Consider the following 12,365-nt stretch of genomic DNA (forward strand, 5'->3'; position numbering starts at 1 on the left):
TCATGGTACAGGTTGTGCGTCATTATGGTGCACATGTTTGACAAAAAACACTAATACAAATATTTCAATAAATACCTGAAACTGAAAGTTATTGATTATATTTCCTAGTAAATTTGGTGCTTGCGTAGTTTGTGCACCAAGATTGCGCACAACCTGAACATAGTATTGTATCAGGGTACGGTTCAGGTTGTGCGTCATTATGATGCACAGGTTTGACGAAAAACACTAATACAAATATCGAGCCGTAAAAAAATTGCTCAAGGCTGCAAACTCCACACCCATGTAGAAATGATGAGCAATGACCCCAAGATGAATAATCACAAACAAAAAAACTTTATGTCTGAAATCAAACTATCTGCCGGACTAAAACATCGTAGTAATGTGTAATGAATCGTTTAATTCACTGTGATAAATGAATTGCCATCTTCCTACTTGTTCTGAGCACACATGCTGTAACTCTCTACTTTATTCGCATATATTTTCATGTAATACTGTATAATGAATCAGTTAATTCACTGTGGTAGTTGAATTGCCATTGTGAATGTTTTGGTCTGATTATAAACTTTCCAGCCATCTTCCTACTTGTTCTGAACACACATGCAGGAACTCCATAATTCATTCACATATATTTTTACGTGGTTCTGTATAATGTGGGATGAATATAACTTTCACTGTGCAATTATAAAATAGATGAACCAATTTGACAATTTTATACCAAACTTTACGCGTCACACATTGAACGAAAAGTTAAAGATGTTGGATAATTGTAGTTTATTTAGAGAGTCCTATCAAAATTTATTAAATAGTTTATCTTTAATATTGATTCATATATAATTAGTACTGCTGTATAATTTATTTCATGTTGTTGTGCTTGACGTGCTGATAAATAATCCTTCCAATGCTTGTTCTGTGCACTTACCATCAAATTTATGTATATCTCCATCCAATCAAATTAAAAATAAGGAAATTTTTTTTATAATACTGTTATGCGTATAATATTTCTAGACTTGCAAAATGTATCAACCTAAAATTCTATTTTCTTGGTATTCATTGTTGGTGGTCTTGTTTGATTTAATTCATCCTAAATACCAAACTTCCATCCACAAAAATAAATCAATGACTTTGAAAATTTATTCAGTTAATTCCCCTATCCTTTTTCTGATCAGATTATTTCTGTATATATATAGTTTTATATATATATATATATACTGAGAGTTCATATTATAACAGAACCCGTTTCAATTTATTTATTCAAGCATTTGAATTGAGTGGTAACTGACTCAGATGTCCGTATATCAGGGATCGGCAACCTACGGTCTGCGGAGTAACATAATCCGGCCCGCGACGCTTCCCTGAATTATAGGAACAAAACAGCTGTTTTGATGATTATATTTTTTACTTTACACAATTCATTGTGAGACGCGTGTAGACTAAATTATATTATAATCTAGCAAGCATAAAATTCACAATTACTCGTTCAATGAGCCTATAATTTAATTATAATCAGACAAATGGCAACAAAACGTAGAAAAGTTGATGCTAAGTGCAAAGGGTTCAATGGCGCCAAAAATGCAATGCAATGAGGAAATAAATTTATATTCTATTCGAGAGATGTATCACTGCTCCATTGTTAATATAAAAAGTATCATCTGTTCGGTTTTCAACTTTCTAAAAATAAGTGCGGCCCGCCAATGAATCGCAATAATTATTTTGGTTCGCTAGCGACAAAAGGTTGCCGACCCCTGCCGTATATGGTTGTATCGTTATCACCCAGGCATATACCAAAAACTTCATTATGTATTGTTTTATTATTTATTTGTTATTGTATCATCATTATGTTTTCTGGTTTAACGAAAAAAATAAATTCTCTCTCTCTCCTCAGACCTGGGTACATAAGTATAAGTTTATTTCGACTCCATAATCAGCAATATACGACAAAGTAATTGATACAAACAAAATAAATAAAACTGATCATAGTGTCGAGAAAGCAAACGAAACCTCGAGCAAGGTTTAAAGCGAACATATTTTAGGTGGGGAGGTATTGATAAAAGAAGTAGCACGTATTGTCGTATTCGCTCACCCAAAAGTATTAAAACTAATTACCGCACGCACACACACAAACATACAATCATCGAGACATGATAAGGTCGGGAGTGAAGAAACAAGAAAGCGAGACATAATTGGATACGAATTAGTCAAAAAGAGTTGTGTACTGTGGATAGGAAAAATATTTCTTAAAAGATATCGTCAAGCTGATTATAATTGGAGTCACCTAATGCCAAATTGCCAAATCAGAATTGCCGAGTTGGATGCATGAAGAGGTGGGCTAGACCTGCTACACTCACCAGACAGAAGCCAAAATTAACCAAATTAACGTATTATTAATCAATAAAAGTACCGGTAATTATAATTAAAATTAATTAGGGCGGTATGATACAGTGGTAAGAAAATTGGTTACGGAAATATATAGGATATCAAAGGTTCAAGTAAGGTTTCTAAAGTCATAGAGGTTGTTGATCACTGCGGTCAGTTCAAATTCATCACGGATGATTCATCAGTCTGCAAGTTTCGTTGATGTATACATTATATATACACCTTTTATGTTGAATTAGCTAGCTTTTAAATTGATCATCATGGCGTCCTAAAAAACGAAAAATATATCTGCGAGTACAATATTCAATGAGGTACAGGAGTTATACTGTACCGTCTACAACCCTCACAAAGAATCACACCACTAATTTAGAAAACAAAGATCATGCATGTGGAATGGTGACCGTACATTTGAATCCATGTACATTTGAACCCATGCGTATATCCACGGGTTCAATCTATATGCGGGTGCTAAAACCCATGGGTTAGGGTTAGTATGGGTTTAACTATCCGTGAAACAAAAAAAAATCCATAGGTGCAATAGCATACAGGTGCAGTTGTCATGGGTTCAAATGTACGTGGGTTCAAATGTAATGGAACCATGTGGAATATCAGACACAAAGCATTGAAAAAGGAAACATGCGCATGCAGATGTCAGAATGTGAATAGCCATATGAGGAAAAATCTTATACTATGCATGCTATAGAACAAAACAAATAGCCAACTATAGAATGCAAAACAGATGAAGATAAAGAGAGCTTAATAATTGCTTGTTCAAAAATAAATTATCAATCTCAGAGACAATAACAATATTATGGCTGTTCGATATTCTCATGAAAATGATAAGTATGTGCAAGTGAGGAGTGTCCCAACTTATGCCATGGTCTTTCTTTTGAAGTTGTAGCCAATTAAAAACGAAAAATATGTATCAGTGTGTTTCTGACATAATAACTTTTAATATTTGGATACCAAGTAGAACTTGACTTTTTTTAAATGATTTTTTGGATTTCAATGTCTTCAAATTCATGGGGAGAGAATTCCACAGCTTGGGCCCAGTATAACATAGGACAGGGTGGTCCAAGGTTGTGGGCTTCGCGGGCCACACTATTTTTTTTTGTAGTTTTCGCGGGCCGCAATAGTTCCAAGAATATGTAAACAGTGCAATACAAAACAAACACTATTATTAACGAAACGCATTGATCAATATTATTCGTCATTTATCAAGCTAAAAACTGCAAAAACCACCAAAAAACTGTAAAAATCAACTATATCTACATTTAGTACAAGATTTCGAACTCTCCATACCGGAGAAAGTGTCATAAGGCGCAAATGCCGTTTTAAATTGTCATCGACACAACTTGCAGTCATATCAAGAAAGCATTGGTGTATTTTCCCTCTTATATCCGAAACGCATTGATCAATATTATTCGTTATTTATCAAGCTAAAAACTGCAAAAACCACCAAAAAACTGTAAAAATCAACTATATCTACATTTAGTACAAGATTTCGAACTCTCCATACCGGAGAAAGTGTCATAAGGCGCAAATGCCGTTCTAAATTGTCATCGACACAACTTGCAGTCATATCAAGAAAGCATTGATGTATTTTCCCTCTCATATCCAGTCAAAAATCTGTCTCAATTGGCCAGCTTTCTTTTCAAACTCATGTTTACAAAATATCTGCGGATTGATTGATCACCGAATTTCACCAAATTTGAGATGCAGGAGGGGAATTACTAAATTATCTGCCATATAGGTAGCATTGTTTAGTAGTACTGTTTAGACTGGTTGCAAGAAAACGCCCGACAGGAATTATATTTTTCGTCAATAACATTAATATTTAGTTATCATGCATAGCCGATCTAGGCTACTAGATTACTGATTCGATTTTTAGTTTTCTGGGAGAACAATTTTGTTAGCATACCGGTATATTGCCGGAAAAAAGATTAAAAGCCAGTTAACAATTTAGACTAGCTAACATCATTTCAACTTTACACTAGTCAATTCAGTGGCATTTATGATCTAACAATATGTCTAAAGATTTTTTTCTGGTTATTTTTATAACGAAACAGCACCAAATGCGAATTTTTGTTTATCTCCCTGTGCGTCGCGGGCCCCAGATAATGAAGCGGCGGGCCACATGTGGCCCGCGGGCCTGAGTTTGGACCATCCTGACATGGGGCATGCTGGATCACAGATTTACTCATGAAAGGTATTTAACAAATTGGAACTACTTTTTCGATTGGAAGCAATTTTAGTTAGTATGTCGTCGGAGCAATTTGACAAGGAATTGTTATGAAAATCATACTTTAATGATAATACTTCAAATTTTATTATATCTTCAACTTTGAGTATATTTAGCGTTTTATAGAAATGGTTTACGCTTTCACGTTTTCTTTTCAATATCAATAAAAAAATCTGAAGAAGCGGATTTTGCTCGCTGTGTGAACAAGTATATATAGAAAACATTTATGATCGGAAAAGAGAAAAAACTGTTAATACGTCATCAATAGGTCATCATTTTCAGTATATATATATATATATATGCTATTGACATCGTAAATACTTCATTTCAATACAAAAATAATTTGTTTGCTGTAAGCGAAAAAGTCATGAATGAAAGAATTAAGTTGATTATCAAGTTTACAGCAACCTTTTTTGTCTTGCTATAGGCAAACGAGTAGGTCTAAAGAATAAAGGCAAAAGGTCAACTCTTTTTCCTCCATATCTGCCTGGTTTTACTTTGAAATGCTGAGAAAATACTCATTTTTTCTAAACTCTATATTCAGTAGATGAATAAACTGCAGCTGCGCGAAATTGCAGCAAGTACTTCTAATCTCCATTAGACGGAACATTAGATGCAAACACTACGTAATGGAAAGTAAACGTCATAGAATGGTAAAATGAATTTATTGATCCATATACACACCATTTAAATTAAGAAACAATAAAACATTTTTAATAAAAGCAATATGTAAATTATTCAATAATATTTTAAGTATGTTTAACGTAATTCTGCTAGTTTTCGCGGCGCATTTGAAAACTCGCCACGGCGAACTCATTGGGAACCGCTACATTACATCGTTTTTTCTTTATCAATTTTATTCTTTCATTTTTTGGTGTTCCGCGAGGCGAGATAAAAAGTGCAAGTGTTCCGTGGCCGAAAAAGTTTGGGAAACGCTGGTCTACACGAATTCAACAAATTACTAATCTGCCCATTAGCCTACCTACAGTTTCCAACATGTAGGGACGTACTGAAATTATTAACAAAACACAACGCATAATTCTAATTGTTACATTGTTTCATAATTGTTACGTAATGATGATGCCACAATTACCCGATCTAATCGAAAAATGGTTTGTAACATTTGGATATACTTCGCGACCCACCAGCGGTTCGTTGGTTTTTAACAAGTACCGCTCATTTGATTATAATTATCAACACAAACACTTGCTGTAACAATTTCATAGGGACACATTTATTTTTGTAAGACATTAGTCCTAAAAAAATAAGAACAAATCCCGAAATTTGAGGACAGTATGGAATTCCTGTATATAGCGATGTGACGGAATCCATTCGGCATTAGCTTACATCACCTATCTAGATTCTAAGTTGTTTCCAAAATTTCGCGGTTAATGGAGGGTCCGGAATTAGACGATGAGAGGGCCTAGGGCCAGGTCATGCCATTCTTGATTCGCCTGTTTAACAATGGCGTCATAAATAGAGAAGTAGAGTTTTTCAAATTTAGATTAATTCGACCGTATTTTTATTTTTTAACTCATTACACGGAAAATATTTGGAACAAGAATTTTTAACCTGATTAAGAAATTGAGCAAAAATTTTTTTCTAGCCGGTTATATGCTGGAACAAGCCATTAAAATACCTGTTTTAAACTACCGTGTTTCCCCGGAAATAAGACAATTGTCTTCCGAAAAACAACACTATGGCTTATTTTCGAGGGATGTCTTATATTTTCATTTATCAAAAACAAAATTATAAAGTTGAGAATTACGAGATTTTCAAACATACAGAATATGAAAACCGATATCCATGGCACGTTCAAAATAACAGCAATACATAGATTATCAATCATTTAAAACGTGTAGGAGAGATCCAAGATCGACTAAATCAAAAAAAAAATCGTGCTATTGACTAGGTCTTATTTTGAGGGAAGGGCTTATGTTAAAATCATTTTTAAAATAAATTCATGCTAGGTCTTACCTTCGGGGAAACACGGTATATGTTGGGACCCCTAAGGGCTGGGACTCCCAAGGCTGCAGTCTACTTTGCATAATGATAAATCCAGCCCTCTTTGCACTCAGCACCCCCGTTATTCCGAAGGCTGTCGATGCTCGATAACTATATTTTTTTCACGACTCCCTTCGCCTTGGAATGCTATTTCTTTTTCTATTTGTACTGTACATTTATATTGCGTATTTTCAGCATTGGTATTGCTATAGGCTACTTTGAATAATGTTCACTGTAAATACTGTTTGCAGACAAATATTTTATCCCGTTCACTCAAGAACATTGTACACACATTATTGGAATATCGGCAGTTTTCATGTTATGGGCATCGGTGAAAAAATGGCGTGCTGTCTAGTTAGAATGAGATTTTGAAAAAGATGCTGCCATGTGTTTGTTTGATTCATAACTTTAAATTTGGTTTCATTAGTTATAGTGGTTTAGAAGTATGTTTTGTTTAATCGCACAATATTCGCGGACTTGTCAAGGTCTGTATAAAACTTCGCATTAAGGAGATGCAGTGACTCCTGTTTGCCTCTCCAATCTTAGAATGATGTAGGTGGGAGATTGTAAATAGATTTACCGCACCATAAAATCGTCTGACTATATATTTGCCCAGATTTTGTTATAATGTTAATCTTACTGACAGAATTGCTAATATTATTGCAGTTACATAAAATTCTAATTAATTACGGACTTTTTAAAATAAATAAAAGTAATAGCCTGCTAGCGAAAAATACAATCATTAAACACTGAAAACCTAAAAGCTATTGGTCCAGTAGTTAACTAGTTTAGGACTCATAATGAGAGAAGTGATTTTTTCATAGCAAGAAAAATACTAAGAAGAAAATAAACAAGAACTAAATCACAACAAAACGATCAATAATCTCACTAGATCTGATATTTCTTCCGAAATCTTGAGGGGTATTTGATACTGGTAAATTCGTTTTGGTCTTCAATGAAACCCTTTTATTAATGAATTATCGTAAAATATCTCCTGACAACGTACTTGATGATTTTCATGTATAGAAATGAGCCAATGATAAAAATCCACTAATTAATAAAACTACTGAATATTTCTTTATTTTCAATAAATATAGAAATGAATTTCTGAAAAACAAAAAAAAGATGAAGTCTTCAAATTGACGATATTTTCAATCTTTGTTATTGGTTTACACTAGATCAGTGGTTCTCAACCTTTTTTCTTCCTTGGCCCACTTTCGTTGCACAAAAAAATTCTGTGGCCCATTAACTTTCAATTGCAAGAAAATCAAATAATTCTTTCTGCAAAGATAAACACTCCCACTTTAATAATTAAAATGGAAATTAATATTTGATAGCAAAAAAAAAAAAAACCTGAATTATCGTTCATTTCTAATACAATCAAATTTGGCTAATTTATTAATAAGTCCAACAATTTTTAAGAGATTTGTGGCCCACTGGTTGAGAACCGGTGCACGAGATAGTGTTGCAAACATTGTTACTCCTGCAACACAATATTTAAAAGGAAGCAAGCAAAAAAGCCAGTCTGTGTGTCCTCTTGTGTATGGTTCCAGCCCTGGCTTTGGAACCAGCAATGGGACTTCGTCGCATTCCATGTGTTTTTTCCTAGTGTTAGATCTCATTAGAAAATCCATGCAAGCAATGGGTCTTCAGTTAGCTTGTGGTTCCCTTTCTCCCTTACATTGTTTTTCATCCATTTTCTTATATTTCATGATGTCAGAAAACACATTGGACATTTTACCAACTTTTTTGGTAACAGGTCGGTTGGGAGTACGTCGTGGTGTAAATTTCTTAACATTATCTTCAGGTTGAGTATCAAAGTCAAACTCAGTTACCTCAGATGGTACTTTTTCTGGAGTTTTTTCCAATGTTTCAGTAGTTTCAGGAGACAATTTTGCTGATTGCTGTTAAAACAAAAAGGATGAATCAGTGTTTACTGATGAAAAATGACATAAGTAGAAATAGGATCATATATTCATCTTGGAGAGGAATTCCGGTGAAACGATCTGATCATATATTACACCATCGCCTCTTATCCACTTGCCAGTCCAAGACAGGTAGAGAAGTTCACCTGTATCAGATGCATGGACTTTAATGGGTGATTAGCTGTTACATAAACCATCCTGCAACAGCGAGCAATCCATCAATCCTCTCACACTGTGTGTTGGACTGATGGCAAACACATTCATACCGCTTTGGCAGTAGGACGTAATCATCAACCTTCAGTAGGAGGAGAAAATGTACGGTCGACTCCAGACTCTGGGTTAAAATGAATTTTAGGCTCGACTCTGGGTTGTAAAAATTTAGAATTTGACTGTAGCTCTCAACTCGGAAGAAAATCAAATTTCGATATCAAAAACTTTTGCGTTTGCAAGGCTTTTCAACAGATGTTAAGAACGTTTGGTAATTTTGTGCATAATTTTGAGTTTGACTTATTTTATTATCATTGAAAATCGGTAATAGCCATCCTGACCCTTGGTAGTTACTAGTTAGAAAATACAACACCGGCGTTGACTCCAGTGAAAACACTTCGGACTCCGCAGCTTTGCATACAATGATATGAAATACAATGCTCTGCAAAGTGAATATATGTAGTCCTGAATAATATTTTATTGCATAAGATAACTTTTAAAACAAAATTTGAACAATTTTTTCATTTGAAATATAACTGGCTAACCATTCCCCAGCCAACATGGACTGATAACTGGAAAAAAGTCTGTGGTTTGCCATATGATTAAGCCACACTATCAGCTTTCCTCGCCCCAGGATAAATAAGACAAATTTGATTGGTCCATGCTTTCCGTTGTTGTCGGTGTCGGATGAAAACAATTTTATAGTAAGGTGAATACAGTCTCATCAATATTTTTAAATACAATATACTAGGGATAACTAAAAAATTCAACATTAACCTGGTTACACATACTCAACTTACCGAAGTTTCAGAATCTGGTTTTGCTCTGTTATAAATAGAAGCATCAAATCTAGGAATCTCCCCTTTCAGTATAGCTTCATAAAGATTGATCATAACGGATGGATCAGAAGGTTCATAAAATTCATTGTTCCCAGCATTTTCATCATCACTACACAAAACTTTCCATTCATCCATCTTTCGACATTACAGAATTAAATTCATAAGCATATAAATATTCAGAAGTAAAAGAACTGGATCAAAAAGAGAAGTTAAAACAAGACTTATTCTCTCATCATGATCTGTACTGTAATGATAAGCAAAGTATATTATAAACATTGCTTCTGTTTTGAGAGCAATTTCTCACAAAAGAAAGTATTTGTAAGTGAAATAAACTCAACAAACTACAGTGGTAGGTAAAGGATAAGTATTAATTAATGGTAATACATGAAATATGTTTAAGACAAAGCAAATCGAAAATTTTCGCAAAGTTAATCAAGATTCCAAGTACTCCCATTCGACCTAGCCTTTTTCTGCCAGCGCTTGCATTGACCACAAAAAATTGAAACAGTTATCTGAGCAATATTATTTCAAAAATAAAAAAATGTTTCAAATGTCGAATAGGTCATTGTGGGAGTTTGTTATTTTCATTAGTAATATTGACTTGTTCTACACTTGGCTGCAAGTTAGATTTTTCAATTTCTGATTCAACTTTTTCTTCTTCATGAACAGCACATGATGGATTTTTTACAATTAAATCATTTTGCCCAACTAATTCGACAAGGTCATTTTTGATCGACATACATTTCTTGTTTCCATCCCCATTCGCTTTATGACTTATATCATCAGCAGTTACACTGGATTCCACAGAAGTAGTAGGTTCTTCTTTTCCGTGAATTTTTGATATCACATTAGAACACAGTAGTTCCCTAATATTATACTTTTTGTAAAAATAATAATTTTTTACAACAGAAACCAAACATACAGTCTTCAGAACGTCAATAATAACTGACACTGTTTGAGATCTGCAGTTATATTTCCAACCACATTCCGAATCCCGCATTTTTTCATAAAGTCCATCAAGAACTTCCTTGCGAGATAAGTGACTATTATTTCGACACTTATACTCAATAGTAAATTCTTTTTTCATAACATCTTGGAAACTTTCATCCTTAAACTTATTTTCTAGGAAGGTAGGGATATTCTTACACATACTTTCAAGATATGCAGAACAGGAAAAGTCTATTGGATGCATCCTCAATACGTTCCTTATTGCAGGTAAACTGTTGTCAGCGTTGTTATCGTTTTGATGAATTGTTTTCACAACTCTACTCAGAAAAGGTCCAGGACTAATATCTTTATGAAATCGAATAAAAATCAGGTTATTACATCCACTTTTGACTGCTGTAAAACGCCTTTGTTCCGAAGAGTTTCCTTTAGCAATGGATTTAATCTCATTCACTTCATTAGATAAAATGCTGGCAATATCTTCATCTTCCGATTTGCTTTCAGCACCATCATCTGCTAAATGAAACAATTTCATAAACAAACACTACAATTCTAGAACTAGGTTTTCTTCAAGTTTTGATAACAATATATGACACATAATAAGGTATTAGAATTAAATTACCGCTCAGATACATGGGCATGCAAGTAACAATACAATTGCCAGATTGAATGTAGTATAAAAACTATAGCATATTTCTACAACATTGTAAAACTTACTAAAAGCCAAGTTTATATTCATATTTTGTTACTTATTCAAATTTTGATTTACCATTTTCACTCTCCTTGTTCAACTTTTCAGGTCCAAAATACTTGTCCGCGAAATGATTCAGCAATCTAAAAGAATCGAGTCTGCAAAACTTCTCTTTATTACGATCATGTGATATGAGAACTCCTTTCATTCCTGCCTCAAGTTTTGAATATCCCCCACCACCACAATATTTTGCTTTTTTCCCCTTTCGTATCGACTTATTGACAGCAAACTTGCGTTTTTCAGACATCTTACCAAAGTTTACACTCTTACCTGGATTATGGAAAAAATTGCCAATGCCAGAGTCAAAACGATTTGTGTAAAGTTTGTTAATCGGTGATCTAACAGGAATTGACCAAAATACATATAATACAAAAGCACAGAACAAGATAATAAAGACAACACCAGAACATAAACAAAGTCAGAAAGTAGGCACAACAGCACAAAGACAGGAAAACATAAAGAAGGAGCTGTAATCGGAACAAAGAAGTTTGGCTCTTGGGATGAGATTTTCATATCTTCCGCAATGGAGAATAAAGATGCTCAGACGGCTTGGCTTAATCATATGGCATCCCACGGTGTACAAACTCACGCAGCTCATGCCCAGTTACAATACCGGTACGGTAGCCTACTTGTTTAGGGATCCATGGCAGTTATTTAAGTTTATTTCGACACCATAATAAGCAAAAAACCATAGGCTGGTAGGCGATAAAATGATTGATAAATGCAAATAAATAACAGATAGACTACAATCTACATGAACTTTACCATGCCCATTTGCCCCCAATAGAATAATAGGCAACATACGGTACAACAGTCTGACAGTACATAATGAAAACAATACTGCAATACCGTATAAACACAAGATACTGAGACTGCGAGATGGTAGCGGGGTCTCGTGTAGTTTCGTACTCAACATACTTCTAGTGGGCGTAGCATAACAACTTTTTGATATGTCAATCCTAACCCCCATCTGACTACGCCAAAAATTACGTCACTACGACATCACAATCACGTCATAGAGCTTGGCATCGCCCCGACAATAAAGAACTGACTACTAAACGGTTCCATTACATTTGAAC

The 12,365-nt window shown here is 34.3% G+C and overlaps 2 protein-coding genes across 3 annotated transcripts; both read right to left on the bottom strand.

Moving 5' to 3' along the window:
* Nucleotides 1-7,249: 7,249 nt before the first annotated feature.
* LOC120347505 (uncharacterized) lies at nucleotides 7,250-9,730 on the bottom strand. The gene is made up of 2 exons (XM_039417518.2): nucleotides 9,552-9,730; nucleotides 7,250-8,523 (listed from the first exon to the last, which is right to left on the bottom strand). The coding sequence occupies exons 1-2, from the start codon at nucleotides 9,723-9,725 to the stop codon at nucleotides 8,269-8,271; spliced, it is 429 nt and encodes a 142-aa protein (XP_039273452.2). The 5' UTR covers nucleotides 9,726-9,730; the 3' UTR covers nucleotides 7,250-8,268.
* A 51-nt stretch (nucleotides 9,731-9,781) lies between these two features.
* Nucleotides 9,782-12,086, bottom strand: LOC120347504 (THUMP domain-containing protein 1-like). 2 transcript variants are annotated; one of them, XM_039417517.2, is made up of 2 exons: nucleotides 11,305-12,086; nucleotides 9,782-11,048 (listed from the first exon to the last, which is right to left on the bottom strand). In XM_039417517.2, the coding sequence occupies exons 1-2, from the start codon at nucleotides 11,531-11,533 to the stop codon at nucleotides 10,153-10,155; spliced, it is 1,125 nt and encodes a 374-aa protein (XP_039273451.2). In that variant the 5' UTR covers nucleotides 11,534-12,086; the 3' UTR covers nucleotides 9,782-10,152. The 2 variants fall into 2 exon arrangements, with proteins under 2 accessions (XP_039273451.2, XP_039273450.2); XM_039417516.2 differs by having other exon boundaries at nucleotides 9,782-11,051.
* Nucleotides 12,087-12,365: the final 279 nt, after the last annotated feature.

The sequence above is a fragment of the Styela clava genome, chromosome 11 (assembly GCF_964204865.1).
Source record: "Styela clava chromosome 11, kaStyClav1.hap1.2, whole genome shotgun sequence".
Taxonomy (NCBI): domain Eukaryota; kingdom Metazoa; phylum Chordata; class Ascidiacea; order Stolidobranchia; family Styelidae; genus Styela; species Styela clava.

What these genes read in the sequence shown, in the direction of transcription:
- LOC120347505 (XM_039417518.2), bottom strand. Translation starts at nt 9,725, where the DNA reads ATGGATGAATGGAAAGTTTTGTGTAGTGATGATGAAAATGCTGGGAAC. An exon ending in AACCAGATTCTGAAACTTCG is followed by an intron (nt 8,524 to 9,551) that starts GTAAGTTGAGTA and finishes TTGTTTTAACAG; the next exon opens with CAATCAGCAAAATTGTCTCC.
- LOC120347504 (XM_039417516.2), bottom strand. Translation starts at nt 11,533, where the DNA reads ATGTCTGAAAAACGCAAGTTTGCTGTCAATAAGTCGATACGAAAGGGG. An exon ending in GAACAAGGAGAGTGAAAATG is followed by an intron (nt 11,052 to 11,304) that starts GTAAATCAAAAT and finishes TGTTTCATTTAG; the next exon opens with CAGATGATGGTGCTGAAAGC.